The sequence below is a fragment of the Coregonus clupeaformis genome, unplaced genomic scaffold (genome assembly GCF_020615455.1).
Source record: "Coregonus clupeaformis isolate EN_2021a unplaced genomic scaffold, ASM2061545v1 scaf0003, whole genome shotgun sequence".
NCBI lineage: Eukaryota > Metazoa > Chordata > Actinopteri > Salmoniformes > Salmonidae > Coregonus > Coregonus clupeaformis.
Genome location: NW_025533458.1, coordinates 77857 through 98231, shown reverse-complemented (window position 1 = coordinate 98231; position 20375 = coordinate 77857). Strand labels below are relative to the sequence as shown.

The following is a 20375-nucleotide window of genomic DNA, read 5'->3' as shown; positions in this document are numbered from 1 at the left end:
ACCAACGTAATTAGAGTAGTAAAAATAAATGTTTTGTCATACCCGTGGTATATTGTCTAATACAGTGAGGGAAAAAAGTATTTGATCCCCTGCTGATTTTGTACGTTTGCCCACTGACAAAGAAATGAAAAGTCTATAAGTAGGTTTATTTGAACAGTGAGAGACAGAAAAACGCATGTCAAAAATGTTATAAATTGATTTGCATTTTAATGAGGAAAAAAGGTATTTGACCCCTCTGCAAAACATTACTTAGTACTTGGTGGCAAAACCCTTGTTGGCAATCACAGAGGTCAGACGTTTCTTGTAGTTGGCCACCAGGTTTGCACACATCTCAGGAGGGATTTTGTCCCACTCTTCTTTGCAGATCTTCTCCAAGTCATGAAGGTTTCGAGGCTGACGTTTGGCAACTCGAACCTTCAGCTCCCTCCACAGATTGTTTATGGGATTAAGGTCTGGAGACTGGATAGGCCACTCCAGGACCTTAATGTGCTTCTTCTTGAGCCACTCCTTTGTTGCCTTGGCCGTGTGTTTTGGGTCATTGTCATGCTGGAATACCCATCCACGACCCATTTTCAATGCCCTGGCTGAGGGAAGGAGGTTCTCACCCATGATTTGACGGTACATGGCCCCGTCCATCGTCCCTTTGATGCAGAGAAGTTGTCCTGTCCCCTTAGCAGAAAAACACCCTCAAAGCATAATGTTTCCACCTCCATGTTTGATGGTGGGGATGGTGTTCTTGGGGTCATAGGCAGCATTCCTCCTCCTCCAAACACGGCGAGTTGAGTTGATGCCAAAGAGCTCCATTTTGGTCTTATCTGACCACAACACTTTCACCCAGTTCTCCTCTGAATCATTCAGATGTTCATTGGCAAACTTCAGACGGGCATGTATATGTGCTTTCTTGAGCAGGGGGACCTTGCGGACGCTACAGGATTTCAGTCCTTCACGGCGTAGTGTGTTACCAATTGTTTTCTTGGTGACTATGGTCCCAGCTGCCTTGAGATCATTGACAAGATCCTCCTGTGTAGTTCTGGGCTGATTCCTCACCGTTCTCATGATCATTGCAACTCCATGAGGTGAGATCTTGCATGGAGCCCCAGGCCGAGGGAGATTGACAGTCTTTTGTGTTTCTTCCATTTGCGAATAATCGCACCAACTGTTGTCACCTTCTCACCAAGCTGCTTGGCGATGGTCTTGTAGCCCATTCCAGCCTTTTGTAGGTCTACAATCTTGTCCCTGACATCCTTGGAGAGCTCTTTGGTCTTGGCCATGGTGGAGAGTTTGGAATCTGATTGATTGATTGCTTCTGTGGACAGGTGTCTTTTATACAGGTAACAAGCTGAGATTAGGAGCACTCCCTTTAAGAGTGTGCTCCTAATCCCAGCTCATTACCTGTATAAAAGACACCTGGGAGCCAGAAATCTTTCTGATTGAGAGGGGGTCAAATACTTATTTCCCTCATTAAAATGCAAATCAATTTATAATATTTTTGACATGCGTTTTTCTGGATTTTTTTGTTGTTATTCTGTCTCTCACTGTTCAAATAAACCTACCATTAAAATTATAGATTGATCATTTCTTTGTCAGTGGGCAAACGTACAAAATCAGCAGGGGATCAAATACTTTTTTCCCTCACTGTATACACCGGCTGTCAGCCAATCAGCATTCAGGGCTCGAACCACCCAGTTTATAATGAAGAAAATACCATGGTTTTGTACTAGCAGCATGTAGTGAAACATGAAAGCATGGTATTTGTTTACAATGTATTATGATGGGCTGTGTCCCTTCGTTTTTCGGTTAAAGTGACCAAAAACATAGTAATTTATGGTACTCACATAATGCAAAATTGACTACTCGCTCTGCAATAGCAAAGCATAGGCCTCGTACCCTCTTAAACCCTTTTAGCTCATAGTGAAAAAACACAACACACATGGTCTAATAGTGTAGTCTACCCTCTTAAACCTTGGGACTTGGATAGGGTATGGTGAGGAGAATGAAGGGAGTCTGAAACCTTGAAGATTTATAATAAATAGTTAGTTTATCTGGTACTTCGCTCTTTAATACAGTTTTCAGTTGGATCTCATTCAACTGACTTGGCTACTCTTATACAATTCTAAACAGCCAACATACAATTTTTTTTTTTTTTTTTTATTAATTATCATCTTATCTCATAGATACATTTTCATAATGTAATTCTCAACATATCCCTAAAAACTGCAAGTTACAATGTTTCCCTTTCTTTACATTCTGTGCGAATGTTCGTTGGTCCTGTCGCCATGACTACAAAATGCTAGCTTGACTGGATCTAACTTTAGCCGACGTTAGCTTCTATGCTAACAGACTTTTATAAATTAACTATCAAAACATCATCAAAAAATAACAACAATTATTGTCATTACACTCCGCTTAACTTGGTGTTTCATATCTTATGCTTTATAATTGTGACACTCTGGCTCTATGGACTTTGATTTTTGAGCCAGGGTTGTTCATTTCACTTGGGTGTATTTCTATGTTGGTTAGTCTAGGTTGTTTTTTCTATGTTTGGTTGATGACTCCCACCCGGAGGTAACGAGTGTCAGCTGTCGGCTCGTTATCTCGATTGGGAGCCATATTTATACTGTGTGTTTTCACCTTGGGGTTGTGGGTTTTGTTCCATGTTTCTGTCAGTGTTACAGAGGACTTCACTATCGTCATTTGTTGTTTTTCGTGGTTGCTTTATAAAATAAAGTCATCATGTTCCCTCCACGCGCTGCGTATTGGTCCGCTTCTTCAGACGATCGTGACAGAAAAACCCACCACAAGAGGACCAAGCAGCGTAACAAACGGCAACAGGACCTACCTACACAGGATTTATGGACGCCTCCAAAGGATTCGTGGACATGGGAGGAGATACGGGCTGGAAAGGGTCCGTGGGCACAACCGGAGGAATATCACCGCCCTCGTGAAGAGCTGGAGGCAGCTAAAGCAGAGAGGAGGTGGTATGAGGCGGAAGCACGGAGGCAAGGCTGGAAGCCCGGGAGTACTACCCAAACATTTCTTGGGGAGGAAGCGCCGGGTAAGGAGAAAACACGCTGGTGGATGTCCTCCTCGGTTGGGGACAGATAACGCAGGAGGAGGCTCTCCGTACCGGAGGGCGATGAAGGGGGAACCTGGCAGGAGAGGAGCACCGACAGCAGCAGGGCCATCGTCGGAAGGACGGGAGGCAACCCCAAAACATTTTTGGGGGGCACATGGCTTGGGCGCCTGAACTGCCCGTCTGCCAAGCGCTGCATAAGCCGCCCGTCTGTACTGAGCCTGCAAAGCCGCCCGTCGGCCATGAGCTCCTTCAGAGCCGTCTGCCAGACCGGGCGAGCCGCTAGGCCTCCTTCCGAACAGGAGCCGCTAAGACCGGGTTCTTCAATCCTGGTCCTGGAGGGCCGAAACACCTCTGTTTTATCATCCCTCCTTCTAATCAGGGGCTAATTCAGACCTGGGAAAACCAGGTGAGTGCAATTAACTACCAGGTAGAAATAAAAACAGAAGTGTTTCGACCTCCTCCAGGACCAGGATTGAAGAACCCTGCGCTAGAGCCTTCCACCAGACAGAATCATACACCAGCGATGGAATCAGCAGGAGCCGACGCAGCCCTTACAAGACTGGAAGCCCAGGTTCGGGTCCAGCAAGAGCAGCTCCTGCAGATCGGAACCGCCCTGCGGGAGGTGATGACCACTCTCGAGGCTGGGGTCCGCCTCCACCGCCAGCCGCCCAGCCAGCACCGTCGCAGCCGCCAATGAGCAGCCAGATCCGTCAGCCAGCCATGAGCAGCCAGATCCGTCAACTGAGCAGCCCAGATCCGTCAGCCAGCCATGAGCAGCCAGATCCGTCAGCCAGCCATGAGCAGCCAGATCCGTCAGCCAGCCATGAGCAGCCAGATCCGTCAGCCAGCCACGAGCAGCCAGATCCGTCAGCCAGCCATGAGCAGCCAGATCCGTCAGCCAGCCATGAGCAGCCAGACCCGTCAGCCAGCCAAAAGCCGTCCAGCCAGGATCCGCCAGAGCCGTTCAGCCAGGATCCGCCAGAGCCGTCCAGCCAGGATCCGCCAGAGCCGTCCAGCCAGGATCCGCCAAGCCGCCCAGCTCAGGATCCGCCAGAGCCGTCCAGCCAGGATCCGCCAGAGCCGTTCAGCCAGGATCCGCCAGAGCCGTCCAGCCAGGATCCGCCAGAGCCGTCCAGCCAGGATCCGCCAGAGCCGTCCAGCCAGGATCCGCCAGAGCCGTCCAGCCAGGATCCGCCAGAGCCGTCCAGCCATGATCCGCCAGAGCCGTCCAGCCAGGATCCCCAGGCAGCCGTCCAGCCAGGATCCGCCAGAGCCGTCCAGCCGGGATCCGCAGAGCCGTCCAGCCAGGATCCGCCAGAGCCGTCCAGCCCGGATCCGCCAGAGCCGTCCAGCCGGATCCGCCAGCCAGCCAGGATCCGCCAGAGCCAGCCAGCCAGGATCCGCCATTCAGTCCGGAGCTGCCCCTTTGTCCGGTGCTGCCCCTTAGCCCCCCGGTGCTGCCCCTTAGCCCGGTGCTGCCCTTAGCCCGTGCTGCCCCTCGGTGCTGCCCCTTAGCGGTGCTGCCCCTAGCCCGGTGCTGCCCCTTGGCCCGGTGCTGCCCAGCCCAGTCGGTGCTGCCCCTGAGTCCGGTGATGCCTCTTAGTCCAGTGCTGCCCCTTAATCCTGTGGGGTTTAGTTGGGGGTGGTCATGTGGAGGATGTTACACAAGCGGGTAGTGACTATGGTGGGGTGGGGACCACGACCAGTGCCTGAGCCGCCACCATAGACAGAACGCCCACGAGACCCTCCCCTAAGACTGTATGCTGGTGCGCCCGGAGTTCGCACCTTGAGGGGGTACTGTGACACTCTGGCTCTATGGACTTTGATTTTTGAGCCAGGGTTGTTCATTTCACTTGGGTGTATTTCTATGTTGGTTAGTCTAGGTTGTTTTTTCTATGTTTGGTTGATGACTCCCAATCGGAGGTAACGAGTGTCAGCTGTCGGCTCGTTATCTCTGATTGGGAGCCATATTTATACTGTGTGTTTTCACCTTGGGGTTGTGGGTTTTTGTTCCATGTTTCTGTCAGTGTTACAGAGGACTTCACTATCGTCATTTGTTGTTTTTCGTGGTTGCTTTATAAAATAAAGTCATCATGTTCACTCCACGCGCTGCGTATTGGTCCGCTTCTTCAGACGATCGTGACAATAATTCGCTCACCGTGATTATAACGTTTAAAATATTTTGTTTATCTAGTGCTTCTCTCTTCAGTTTGCAGTTGGCTCTCTCGTTTAACTGACTCACTGACTACTAGGCAGGCTAGCGCGAGAGCCACTGTAGAGTGAGAGCGTGTGATGCAACTACTATAACGAGCGGCTCCCTCTGCGGGCTGAAACAAGCACAACACTATAAATACTGTAAATGATTACAAAATGCCAAAGATTAGGCTACCATGTATTTCACATTCTCCCACATTTCAGGTTGGCAACATAGGGAACCCAAACATGAGCAAAAAACCGTACTATTAACACAGTAACTATTTCCCTTTTTCTTTGATGTTACAAACAAACTAGGACCAACAATAGTAGCCTGCCTCTAACTTTATCCGAAACTTGCCCATACTGGTATACAAATTCATCATCAATATAATACCAACCAACCTCTTTTGATCTTAGGGGGGTTTATTTATTTAATGCATTATACTGCCATTGTATTATGGTAGCGCACAATTAATAAAGATTATAATTTTTGGTACCATTTATCATAACTGTGCGTTACCATGGTAGAATGTATAATGCTGTTTAAAACCATGGTATTTCCATGATCCACATCTATACCATGGTATAAATGAGGCAATACCAAGGTAATATTTAGGTATAATGACAGTACCATCATACTTTACAGCTAAAACCATGGTACATTTCCATGATTAAGACTATACCATGGTATAAGTGAAAGAACCATGGTAGTACCACGGTATGAATGAAATCACAATAGTAGTACCATAGTACATTCTTGTAAGGGTAGATGATAGAACGTCTAGCCAAGACCAACACAAACAAACGGACTATACAGCTACAAGTATTGAGTGGAGTTACAAACGGACTATACTAAACAAGTTAATTAACTTACGTGTGATGAAAAGTTTTCCACACACATAGCAATGTATAGCCTACTCGGACACCGGGTCCCCACATTTCCCACTCACCCACTCCGAATAGCCTGAAGCCACAGGGCTCTTCTTGCAGGCTCTATTTACCTACATGGGAGCATTGCGAACCGTAGGTCAGGATTTTTTACCTGGTTGAATGACGAAGTTGGCTCTTTTACAATAGGAGTCAATGGGATAGAACGTTAATTTACCACAATTTGTGGGTGTGGTCCAGGGGAATTCCTTCTTATGATGTGAATATCGACTCGGAGTATGTTCTACACCAGAAGCATTCCGAACTTGCTTGTGATTTGTAGGTATCTTTGGTAACGTGCCTCAAATGCAGCAAGGACTTTCCATACAATGGTAATTGCTTTGATTTCAAAGAAAGACTGATGCATCAGTAGGCACTCTGAATAGAGCTATCCAGACCTAAAATAGTACATCCTGTAATGACGCAGCCTGTGGCCATGGCCCTTGGAAGGACATTTACATACTTAACCTCAAGCACTATTTGACCCTCACACACGAAAGGGGTCATCTCCATTAAAAACCTTTGGAAGAAAATGCTAATTTTCTCCAAACAATGGAGCAATAACAGTGGAGCTCCAGCAGTAAATCATTGTAATTCAATCATGCTCAAGCGAGTATTCTTTATTTTTATTGATTAGCCAGAGCCATTTGTCAAGACCTAGGACAAGTTGTGTTGCTGTGTACCAGCTGGTCACTAATGAAACATGGGGTCTACATGGCCTCTGTAGAGATCTTTTTCACCCGAACGATCCTCCCAATCAATTCATCACAAGATGCAGGCCCAGGACCCAGTGTGCACTTAAACATTATGGTATAGTATGTTTGACTGATTTGGTTGAAATATCTCTCTGAAATATCTCAATTATTTTTTTCATTTCATTCTGTCTCTGTCTCTCTCTGTCTCTGTCTGTCTGTCTCGCTCTCTCTCTCCTATCTTCACAGCATCACTGCTTCTACCATGGGCATGTGAGAGGACACATCGACTCATGGGTAGCCCTCAGCACATGTTCAGGAGTGAGGTATGTAAAAGCCCATTTTCATTTATGATCATGTAACTCTTTTTGGATTTTCAGGCTCCGGGTAGAAGTTTTCCTTAGGTACTGATCTAGGATCAGTTTACAGATGTCGGATCTTAATTTGACCCCTTTCATCACAGGAGGAAAATAATCCTGCAGCAGGAGGATAACTCAGTTCAATGTTTAATGCAAGCAATAGGCCGAATAAATTATTGGTTGCCTCAGTGCTTGTATGGTCCAGTGGTTACAGCCGCTTACCCCAGAGTCGGCATGGGTTTGAATTTTTTGGAGGACCTAGTACTTTTCTAGTTACTCTCTGTGGGCTGTACTTTTACTCTTACTCAAGTAATTTCTGAAGTATCTTACTTTTTACACCATTACATTTTACCAAATCACTTCAGTTACATACATTTAGATTTCGCTGTCGGATGAAAACCTTGTTACTCCAAATATTGTTATTTTCATTAATTTACATGAATCTATACTATTGGTTCCCCTTTACGTCTGTATAAATGTTTCACAACCCCTTGACAATGAAATTTATTCAAAATAGCTTGTCATCAAAACTCTTAAGTCCATTGGCTCTCAAAGTTCTCCATCAAACCCTGTATCTCCACCACGGCTCTTGAAGTGAAGCACAAATCTTCACTCAAGGATATTTTTGTTTGTGGGTTCTTAGCCAGACGCGATCAGAGGTAAATTGCACTTTATTACTTTCTGCCTTTGTAATATTATATATTTCGGGAGTAAGATAAGTATTTCTCAGATATAATTCTGCTGTTGAAGTTGTGTTTTGAGGGTGAGTGCAAATCAAATGGCTAGGTAGCTAACTAGCTAGCTAATTAGCTTTGGCTAAACCAGAATCTGACAAACTAAATGTAATCTCCTGTTTTTAGCTCCCCATATGATCACTGCTTGTTGGCTAACTAGCCACTTGTCATTGGCATAAAGAGTGAACAGATTAATTAGATGTGTGTGGAAAAAGCTAACTAGCTATCACATTAGGGATGTAGCTCAGTTGGTAGAGCATGGTGTTTGCAACGCCAGGGTTGTGGGTTCGATTCCCACGGGGGGCCAGTATGAAAAAATAAAAAAATAATGAATAACTGTAAGTCGCTCTGGATAAGAGCGTCTGCTAAATGACTAAAATGTAAATGTAATTAGGTTGCCTCTAGATAAGCCAGTCAGCTAGCTGCAGTGTCAACCATGTAGCTAGCTAACACATCTTCCCACGCCATTGATCGCTCACTCTGTGTGTGAATTTTTTTTTAATGACAAGGCCTATAAGCACATCTGCCATACAGTCAGTGAATCATCGCAGTAAGCTTTTTGTGATATATACTATAAATAATTTGTTTGTGTGTGTGTGTATGTCTTTTTATTTACAGCTTGGGGAAGGAGAATGGGCCAGACAAGAAAATAAAATGCCCTTCAAAATAGAAAGGAGAGGTTTGGAACAGAAGGAGGATGGAGGGTATATACTACATTGGCAGGAAAAATATGATTGAGTTGACTATGGCTATTATTGATATCTGCACTGTTTGATTATTTATTACTCACATGATTCTTACCTGAATACCTACCTTGATATTTAATTTCTTGCTGAAATGTGTCAGATTTTCATACTAGTAACATGATTGATAGTGAAATTTCGATATTGACTGTTGTAACATTTACCTGATCCTCCTTCATGAAAAATGAAACATCACACTTGGTGTAAATCACTTGGGGTAAATCTATTTAGGACGCATTCACTATCACATGTACTTGAAATGATAGTGAAATAAATGTTCATTAATGCTATTGGAATTGTAAAATTATTCATATTTACCTTTTTATGAAATTGAGCACATCGATAGATATTAAGTCAACTTTGAATAAGATCGTAATTTAATATGTACAGCCTTACGGACTTTGTTTGATGTCAGTCTTCATTGGAGACTACCTGTGCTGGAGAACATCTGCAAGATGGTGCTGGCAGGCTTAAATAATAATTGAATGTCCTTTTTGTTTGCTGTCACAGTTTACCATAATGTGTAAAAAATTACCAAACTACATACAGTATGTAACTAGTATTCTGACCAGATACTTATTTAGTCTTACTTGAGTAGTTTCTTAAGAGGGCTACTTTTACTTGAGTAAATTACAATCTAAGTAACATTACTTTTACTTAATTACATATTCTCAGTACTCTACCCACCTCTGCCAATTATACATAGCCCAACTATAAATGTGGGCGAGCATCCACACTGGAGGAAAGTTTATCGTAGGCCAAATCAACTCATCAACTCAGCCAGGGTGTCACTACATCCGCAGAGGCTGCCCCCCCTCCTTCACTGGAGTACTAGCTACTGCCGATCCCATTCTCATCACTCCACTTGTCATGTCTTGTCAATCACACACACCTGGTGCTCATTCCCCTAATTAGTATGTGTATAAGTGTTCCCTCTGTTCCCCTTGTCTTTGTGAGTGATTGTTTGTTGTGAGAGCGTGTAGCTCGGTTGAGCTACATTTCACTGTGTAATTGCCAAGGTGGATATTTTCCCTTGTACAGTTTCGTTTGACGCTTGGGGCGTTTGATTTATACAAACGGATTAAACTCTGGACTTCGGTATTTTACCTCCTGCGCCTGACTCTTTCTTTCACACCTCGTCACAGAATCACTCACCTGATCTCCCGAGTGGCGCAGTGGTCTAAGGCACTGCGGCGCAGTGCTAGCTGTGCCACTAGAGATCCTGGTTTGAATCCAGGCTTTGTCGTAGCCGGCCACGACTGGGAGACCCATTGGGCGGCGCACAATTGGCCCAGGGTAGGGGAGGGAATGGCCGGCAGGGATGTAGCTCAGTTGGTAGAGCATGGCGTTTGCAACGCCAGGATTGTGGGTTCGATTCCCACGGGGGGCCAGAATGAAAAAATTAAAAAATGTATGCACTCACTAACTGTAAGTCGCTCTGGATAAGAGCATCTGCTAAATGACTAAAATGTAAAAATCTGATATGGAGTCAGCAGGAGAAGACCGCATGGAGTTGTGGCAAGGGTCCAGAAGCATTCCTCAATGTTGGCCAGCTTGGGGGAAGCGATGGATCGGGTTCTACAGGTGGTATAGGAGTGGATCCGATCTATCGAGACCAGCTGGTCAACCAGATCCAGCCACCTACACACCAGCCCCTGGAGGGATCCAGATATCCCGGCCACCGGCATTTGACGGAACTGCAGCGCGATGTAAGGGATTCCTACTCCAACTGGAGTTGTATTTCTCCAGCATCAGACCATAGCCCCAGGAACGGGAGAAGGTATCTGTCCTTGTTTCCTGCCTTTGTGGGAGAGCCCTGGAGTGGGCCAACGAGGGAGTTTGCTCGCCTCGTTCAGGCCATTTTTGATCACCCGCCTGAGGGTCGAGAGGCGGGCGAACGACTGGTTCATCTAAGGCAGGGGACGAGGACCGCTCAGGACTACGCGCTGGAGATTCCGACGCTGGCAGCGGGGTCCGGGTGGAACGAGCGGGCCCTGATAGACCATTTCCGGTGCCACCTAAGGGAGGACGTCCGACGGGAGCTAGCCTGCCGGGATGCCAAGCTATCGTTCTCCCAACTGGTGGACATGGCCATCCGGCTGGACAATCTGCTAGCAGCCAGAGGACGTCCTGGTAGGGGACTGGCCACTCTGGTGGCACGAAGGGACAATCCACCTCACGTCGTAGTCAACGTTCTTTTGGGTCTGGAGGCAGTAGGCAGGGTACTCATGCATCACCCTTGGTAACGAACACCCAAACTTGTTCAGAGCCTTTTAAGGCGCACTGTACTTTATCAATCTCCTTTCCAGATCACTTGGTAGGTTCCCAGTGTAAGGCGCTAGTCGATTCAGGCGCAGCTGGGAATTTTATGGACAGGGCATTTGCACACCATCAAGGCATTTCATTGGTTCCCCTAACCATTCCACTCCCCATCAGAGCACTAGATAGTAGACCATTAGGGTCCGGGTTGGTTAAGGAAGTTACTGTACCAGTCACCATGATTACGCAGGAGACACATGTTGAGCAGATCACCTTTATGATTATTGAGTCTCCTGCTTACCCTGTAGTCTTGTGTATCCTGTGGTTAGCCCTTCACAAACCCAATTTCTCATGGCCACAGAGGGTTCTTACGGGGTGGTCGCGTGAGTGTCCGTGTAGGTGTCTAGGTGTTTCCGTTGGTGCGACCACGGTGGAAAGGCCAAACGATCTGGCGCTCGCGTTTTCCAAGACGCAAGCGACTAAATTACCACCTCATCGGGAGGGGGATTGCGCGATAAACCTTCGGGTAGACGCTGTACCTCACAGGAGTCATGTGTATTCCCTGTCGCAGATTATCGACCACTGAATAATGTGACGGTACGATTTAGTTATCCTCTTCCCCTCATTCCTTCAGTGATTGAGTCAATGCATGGGGCCCATTTTTTCACCAAATTAGACCTCAGGAGTGCCTACAACCTGGTGCGTATTCGGGAAGGGGATGAGTGGAAAACAGCATTCAGCACAACCTTGGGGCATTATGATTACCTGGTGATGCCCTATGGTTTGTTGAATGCTCCATCCGTTTTCCAGTCCTTTGTGAACGAGGTGTTTCGGGACATGCTTGGTCGTGGTGTGGTGGTCTACATCGATGACATCCTGGTGTATTCCGCTATGCGCGCCGAGCATTTGTCCCTGGTTCGCAAAGTACTGATCCGACTGCTGGAAAATGATCTTTACGCCAAGGCAGAGAAGTGTGAGTTTTTCCAGCAGTCAATCTCCTTCCTCGGATATCGCATTACCACCACAGGTGTGGAGATGGAGGGAGATCGCATTTCAGCCATGCGTAATTGGCCGACTCCAACCACGGTGAAGGAGGTGCAACGCTTTCTTGGCTTTGCCAACTACTATCGAATGTTTATTCAGGGTTTTGGCAAGATCGCAGCTCCCATTACCTCCTTGTTGAAGGGTGGGCCGTCCCGGCTCCGCTGGTCTGCTGAGGCTGATTTGGCATTCAGTAGATTGCGGGGTCTGTTCACCTCTGCCCCGGTACTTGCTCACCCCGATCCATCACTACCGTTCGTAGTGGAGGTGGATGTGTCCGAGGTAGGGATAGGCGCTGTCTTATCCCAACACTCGGGCACGCCACCCAAGCTCCGCCCCTGTGCCTTCTTTTCTAAGAAGCTCAGCTCGGCGGAGCAGAACTACGGCATTGGTGGTTGGGAGCTGTTGGCTGTTGTCCGAGCTTTGACGGTATGGAGACATTGGCTCGAAGGGGCAAAACACTCTTTCCTCATCTGGACAGACCACCGTAACCTGGAGTACATTCGGGCAGCGAGGAGGCTGAATGGGCCCTCAGGCCAGGTGGGCCCTCTTCTTCACCCGGTTTGATTTCACACTCTCTTGCATTCCGGGGACGAAGAAAGTGAAGGCAGACGCACTTTCTCGGCTGTATGACACAGAGGAGAGGCCCAAATACAACACCCCCATACTCCCGGCCTCATGCATTGTGGCGCCAGTAGTATGGACGATGGACACAGATATAGCACAGGCATTACACACAGATCCATCTCCACCGCAGTGTCCAGCTGGGCTGCAGTACGTGCCTGCGCTTATCCGTGATCCTCTGATCTACTGGGCACACACGTCACCCTCCTTTGGTCATCCAGGTATCGGTCGTACAATGCGCTGCCTGACCGATAAGTACTGGTGGCCTACCTTGGCTAAGGATGTGAGGGTGTATGTTTCCTCATGCTCAGTGTGCGCCCAGAGTAAGGCACCTAGGCACATCCCAGCAGGTAAGCTACAACCTTTCCCAGTTCCACAACGACCATGATATTCTCACTGATCTTCCCCCTCCCAAGGTAACACCAAGATCCTGGTCATTGTGGACTGCCTTTCAAAGTCCTGCCGCTTCCTTCCACTGCCCGGTCTCCCACGGCCCTACAAACTGCGGAGGCTCTGTTTACTCACGTCTTCCGGCACTACGGGGTACCAGAGGATATAGTGTCCGACCGAGGTCCCCAGTTCACGTCTAGAGTCTGGAAGACATTCATGGAACGTCTGGGGATCTCGGTCAGCCTGACCTCTGGTTTTCACCCCGAGAGCAATGGGCAGGTGGAAAGGGTGAATCATGCTGTGGGTAAGTTCCTGTGGACCTACTGTCAGGACCGGCCGGGGGCGTGGTCGGTGTTCCTGCCATAGGCAGAATATGCTCAGAACTCTCTCCACCAATCTTCCACTAACCTAACACCCTTCCAATGTGTTTTGGGGTACCAACCGGTCCTGGCACCGTGGCACCAGAGCCAGACTCCCGCGGTGGATGACTGGTTTCGGCACGTGGAGAAGACTTGGGACGCTGCCCACGTTCACCTCCAGCGCGCCGTGCGTCGTCAGAAGGCCATCACTGACCGCCACCGCAGGGAGGCCCTGGTGTTCGTACCGGGGGATCGGGTCTGGCTCTCGACCCGGAATATGCCCCTCCGCCTGCCCCGCCGGAAGCTGAGCCCGCGGTTTGTGGGGTCGTTTAAAGTCCTGAGGAGAATAAACGAGGTGACATACAGGTTGTTACTCCCCCCTGATTACCATATTAACCCCTCGTTTCATGTGTCTCTCCTCAGGCCGGTGGTAGCTGGTCCGCTCCAGGAGTCTGAGGTACGGGAGGTTCCTCCACCTCTTCTGGACATTGAGGGGGCCCTGGCGTACTCGGTCCGTGCCATCCTGGATTCGAGGCGTCGGGTGGGGGGCCTTCAGTATCTCGTGGAGTGGGAGGGGTACGGTCCGGAGGAATGGTGCTGGGTCCCAAGGCGGGACATCCTTCATCCTTTCCACCGTCGCCATCCGACTCGCCCTTCTCCGCGTCCTCCTGGCCATCCCCGAGGCCGGGGTCGACACAGTGCTGGAGCTGCGCGTCGAGGGGGTCACGACTTCCGCCGAGGCTGCCCCCCCACCTGGTTTGGGCAGGCTTCGGCGATCGTCGTCCCCGGAGTACTAGCTTCTACAAGTTTAGGTCTGCATATTAAGCCCATAGAAACTCATTGGGCTTATTCTGGACAGACTTTGGTGAGAGTCAGCCCTCTTGCTTCACCTCTTATTGTCTGCCTTAAACCTGCTTGCAACCAAAACCTTTCAAGATATGTTCACCCTTTTTGAACAGACTAAGGGCTTTATCTATTTGACAAGGATTCCGTACAATATAATTAAAGCATTTCCTCGTTTATCACGGCTAATCTTCTGTGGCAATTTACCTGACACTTTGTATGAATGGAAACTAATGTTGGTGTAGCCTACTGATATCATTTTTAATTTGTTTCCTATTTATGTTATCCAAAAGTGTCTGATATTGTCATTTCTTATCAAGATCATGGGTAAAATATCCCTGAACTTTCCATATTTGAAATGTGTAACTAAATCAAGTCAATCAGGGGGATTGAGTTATTTGTGCCAGATTGAACTCAATTTTGACAGTTCATTCGTAACCTCAGGATACAGTTCACACTTGTATGTCGTAGCCTAGTGGAGACAAATATCTATCCTGTTTTATTAAGCTATATAAAACGACTGTTGTTAATGTGTATGGTGCATTTTGGAAACTTTTTTGTACATTTAAATGTTGCGGTAATAGGACCTAGGCCTAGCATTTGAGCGAGTTAGAGAATATTATTTTGATAGCAGGCCTGATCCCAATGACTCGACTGTCCCAACATGCAGAGAAAGAGAACTGCTCATTTTCAAGGAATCACGAGGCTCAGTTGACTTTCCTAATGCAGCAGGAAAATTCTCAGTAACTAAAGAGTGATCAAGTTCATATCTGACATCTGTACCCTTTACAAATGCTAACCTGATCATTAGGTGAAGGAGAAATAGGAGAAATACAAAACTGACCTTGGATCAATGTCTAGAGGCAACTTCAGCCTCAGTAAGTTCTGTCATCTTTCTCCAAATGAACCAGTAAATTCTACCTCAAACACACAGAATTCAGTCAGATTTCTTTTTACAAGACTTTGTTGCTGGATGTCGAATACCCCAGGCAAGTAGTGTGAGTTTTCATGAAACTCATTGGCTAATTCAATTCCTCAAATCGTCTTTTGGGATACAGTCTTAATTTGTACAGCCTCAGAACTGTATTTAATACAAAGTTTCTCACATATCAAATGCTTTGAAACTGGAGCTCTCACATGGCAAAGGAATGGCACCATAAAAAAGTACACATCCTGAAAAAATATATTCATGAATTTGATCCAACCGAATACCTCAAGTTTCTATCTTGATCGCTCTTTATTAGAAATTAATTCCAGAAGCCAGCTCAGCGAATCCTAGACTGATAAGGGTTTCAGCCCAAGTTGTCTTTAATAATAATTGTTTTATTTTTAGTATTTTCTCTGTGATCCTCTTTATGTCTATCAGACAGCAAGAGGAGCTCATTTCTAGTGCCTGTCTTTCCTTATCCGGTCTGGTTGAGGAAGAACTGAGATGCTCATCAGTCACAGGTTAGGAGGAAACCAAGGAGACAGACGTGAGGTGAAACCAAGGACAGAAACTAAAAATAAAAATGTAACTCAAGATCAGATCAAGAATGTGAAATGCCTAATTTAATCAATTCACAACTTTCAACAAAGTCAAGGCCAAACCTAAAGGGTCACACTTCAAACCATGTACAATTTTAAATTAGCTTTAATAATCCCTTTATAAGGCCTACAAAGACATTTCAGATAAGTCACGAGCAAATGTTAACCCCTATTTCGTAAGCATACACTTCATTACGCTGGCTTGTTTTCCGTGGACACAGAACACCATGATGGTGTAGTTTAAAAGGCATCTGATAATGCTGATAAGCACACCCGTCGCTATGGGCGGGCCATAGGGGGCCGGGCCCGCCCCCAAAAATGTTTGTGCCCCCCCACTTGAGGGAATTTATTATTAAATATACGTACTGTAGGCTAATAATAATTGTGCCCTGCCCTCCCATTCACTTCATATGCCCCCCTTAAGACTGAGGTCTGGCGACGGGTCTGCTGATAAGTGAGGTCATACCCCCTGCTTTATTCATAAACAGTGCATTTGGAAAGTATTCAGAACCCTTGACTTTTTCAACATTTTGTTACATTCAATTGATTGGACATGATTTGAAAGGCACACACCTGTCTATATAAGGTCCCACAGTTGACAGTGCATGTCAGAGCAAAAACCAAGCTATGAGGTCAAAGGAATTGTCCGTAGAGCTCCAAGACAGGATTGTGTCGAGGCACAGATCTGGGAACGGTACCACAAAAATTGTGCAGCATTGAAGGTCCCCAAGAACACAGTAGCCTCCATCATTCTTAAATGGAAGAAGTTTTGAACCGCCAAGACTCTTCCTAGAGCTGGCCGCCCGGCCAAACTGAGCAATCGGGGGAGAAGAGCCTTGGTCAGGGAGGTGACCAAGAACCCGAAGCTCACTCCGACAGAGCTCCAGAGTTCCTCTGTGAAGATGGGAGAACCTTCCAGAAGGACAACCATCTCTGCAGCACTCCACCAATTAGGCCTTTATGGTAGAGTGGCCAGACGGAACCCACTCCCCAGTAAAAGGTACATGACAGGCACCTAAAGGACTCTCAGACCATGACAAACAAGATTCTCTGGTCTGATGAAACCAAGATTGAACTCTTTGGCCTGAATGCCAAGCGTCACGTCTGGAGGAAACCTGGCACCATCCCTACGGTGAAGCATGTTGGTGGCAGCCTCATGCTGTGGGAGTGTTTTTCAGCAGCAGGAACTGGGAGACTAGTCAGGATCGAGGGAAATATGAACAGAGCAAAGTACAGTGAGATCCTTGATGAAAACCTGCTCCAGAGCGGAGGCGAAGGTTCACCTTCCTACATGACAATGACCCTAAACACACAGCCAAGACAATGCAGGAGTGGCATCGGGACAAGTCTCTGAATGTCCTTGAGTGGCCCAGCCACAGCCCGGACTTGAACCCGATCGAACATCTCTGGAGAGACCTGAAAATAGCTCCCCATCCAACCTGACAAAGCTTGAGAGGATCTGCAGAGAAGAATTGGAGAAACTCCCCAAATACAGGTGTACCAAGCTTGTAGCGTCATATCCAAGAAGACTCGAGGCTGTAATCGCTGCCAAAGGTGCTTCAACAAAGTATTGAGTAAAGGATCTGAATACTTATGTAAGTGTGATATTTCGGTTTTTGATTTCAAAATAAATGTGCAAAATGTTCTACAACTTGTTTGCTTTGTCATTATGGGGTATTGTGTGTAAATTGATGAGGGAAAAAAAAAACTATTTAATACATTTTAGAATAAGGCTGTAATGTAACAAAATGTGGAAAAAGTCACGGGGTCTGAATACTTTCTGAATGCACTGTAAGTTAGTGAGACTCATCATCAACAACAAAGGTTCCACTCATGGAACACCCAAAAGTTCCAGAATCCCTCCTGCCATTCCATTCTATTCACCATGTTCCATCCTTGCCCTCTTCCTCTCTTATCAGCAGTTCTCCAGTGGCGCTGTTTATTTTCTGTTCCCTTCCAATGCCACCTCCCAGCTCATATTCTCCGCTGGTTGCCGCCACGCTACAAAGAGAGATGTTTCTGTATTGACTCAGTATTGAATTAGGTGGTTACGAGAAATGTGAGTCAGATTCACCCAAAGTCTGAACTTCAACGTACTTTGACTCGTGTTTAAAGTCACGGTTACAAAGTAAGCCAGATAATATTGTGTTAAATTCGACATGCCAAGGCTGAAAGGGCCTGGTGTGTGTGTGTGTGTGTGTGTGTGTGTGTGTGTGTGTGTGTGTGCGTGCGTGTCAAGTCTGTGTATGTGCGCGCCCTTGCATGCATGCGCCTGTGCGCCCACGCTTCTTTTCTCATGAGAGCCAGTTAATTCTCATTTAGCGTGCATGTTGTTTTATAAAACACCTGTCTCTGGATTACATCTTTAAACTAAGGGCAACCATGGCATCCGTGACAGAGAGGGAGAAGCGTCCATCCATGTATACGGGTAAAATAGTCTAGCTAGCTACATTTTCAGATATTAGAAGTTTCTAATTTTGTCAGAAAGTGGTTTTCATTTCAAGTTAAAGCTATCTAGTTATCTAGCTAACGTTAACTGGCTGGCTCGCTAGCTAACATTACGTGTATGATCTGTGTAGTAATATTATTCGTATCTCAGAGCCATTTGCATTGCTAGTTATAGTTATTGCATTGCTAGCTAGCTAACATTGAACCTGGTTAACACTCAGGATAACATAAAAACAACCTAATCAGCTCTGCTAGGGCGAGTAAAATGGTCAGAGTGAGCTGTTCTCTCATTTGTGTCTGAAAGTAGCTAGCAAGCTAGCCAATGTTAGCCAGTTAGCTTGGTTGCTTGACTGCTGTTGTTAGTTCAGAACACTCGGATCAACCCTACTCCTCGGCCAGTGTCCAGTGTGCGCTCTGAATGCTCTGAGAGTGAAACACTCTGAATTTACGAATGGACAATCTGACAACACTCTGAGTTTACGAACGCCCAAAGCGCACTCTGGCACTCCAGATTGAATTTACGAATACACCCGTAGTATAAACCAGCCTTTAGTCTTGAAATCTTCGGTTGTTTAGTACATTGCCTCACATGTGAGTCATTAAAGAGATGGGTGGGGCTAAGGCTTAAGAAGGTGTGAACGATGCTGAATGGGTGTAGACACAGAAGAGCACTCCAGTAGGTTTACCAAAACATTCAAGGGCCATTTTCTCAAACGTTTATCAACTTTCAAAGCAGAATTACTTTCTCATTGTTCCTCAACTGTAGTGTATGATATACCATTTTCTAGCTCTGAGTCTCTACTTTTATCCAATGTAAAAAACACAATTTCAAATTTTGCTTCATAAGACCAAATTGAGCTGGTCGGTCAAATATCATTAATTTAAAAGTCAAAAAATTGATGTAGCATATGCAGATTGCCCCTTTCACATGCAGGCATTTTCTCTCCTCAGTGTTTTGATGCTCGTTTCAGTGCAGCATGATTACAGGGCTCATACCCACAATTACAACGTGTCTAAGTGGAGCTTCAACCACTCACACGATTACCAGGATACTGGGGTCGGAGCCAGTGGTCATTAGCAGCAGAGTGAGTGTGTGCGGGTGTGTGTGGGAAGGATGTTGAAGGTGGTCCAGCCTCCTCAATCTTCTCTCACTCGCATACACACGCACATGCACAGACTCACACGGCTCCCTGACAGATCTTGATGGAGAGTGACTGACTCTGCCACAGGCTTATTACCACTCTGTGGTTTATAGCTCAAAGACCACTGCCCTTAGGGCCTATGGGTCCTTTATTTCCCCCTGCTGGTCAAACTAGAACTACCCCAGTGCAGTTCTACTGCGAGATTAGCAGCATGAATGATGACATTTCACATGCAAATTGCTCATGTAATATTCTCATATGTGTTAGTATCTTATGTAAAAAGGATTGTTAATTCACTTTATACAATCTTTTGTTGCTGTTTTGATTCTTCGTATTCTGTAATTTTTTTGTGTTCGTTGTCCAAATCATGCCTCTGTCATCTCTTCTATTTGCTGAAACAGGGGCCTGATTGCCTTGAACTCAAACGATACCTATTACCTTGAGCCAATCAGAGGGCTGGACTCTCTCCATCACTCATTGGTCAGCGCAGAGGATCTGCCAATTAGAGGCGGGACCTGCGGCCACGGGCATCAGACTGGACACCCCAACCTCCTCTCTGGTTTTCTTAAACCTTTGCATCAAAGGGTGAGTGTGCTCAGACAACACACCAACAGACACAACACATCAGACAACACATCAACAGAAAACACAGTCACCCAAAGTCTTTATTCATTTCGACACATTTCACATTCTCTCCCGACAAAGCACAGTTCAAAGTTTATTTGCCATTTAGTAATGAATTCATAGGATTCCTTTATTGTAAGCTCCACAAAGTCTATACATTGACATAATATATATATGGTATGTTCTCTATCAACAGACCATACATGAATGACAGAAGTTCATGTTTATTTTGTCATTTTAAAACAGATGTACTTTCCACCACCAGACAAAACAGAGTTACAAAAGTCAATGTTTATCTTCGCAAAGCAGATGTGTACAGCCTAAACATACTTTTGCTGACAAACCAAAAATAGAATCAAAAGACATCACACACTTTCTATTCCAACAAACC

General features: G+C 46.3%; 1 protein-coding gene across 1 annotated transcript in view; it reads left to right on the top strand.

Moving 5' to 3' along the window:
* LOC121554317 (disintegrin and metalloproteinase domain-containing protein 33) overlaps positions 1 to 20375 on the top strand; it is a 207645-nt gene that overhangs the window by 137795 nt on the left and 49475 nt on the right. Inside the window, exons 5-6 of the mRNA XM_041867832.2 lie at positions 7141 to 7217; positions 19762 to 19945. Of these exons, the coding sequence (XP_041723766.1) occupies positions 7141 to 7217; positions 19762 to 19945 (261 nt within the window). The remainder of the gene's footprint in view (positions 1 to 7140; positions 7218 to 19761; positions 19946 to 20375) is intronic.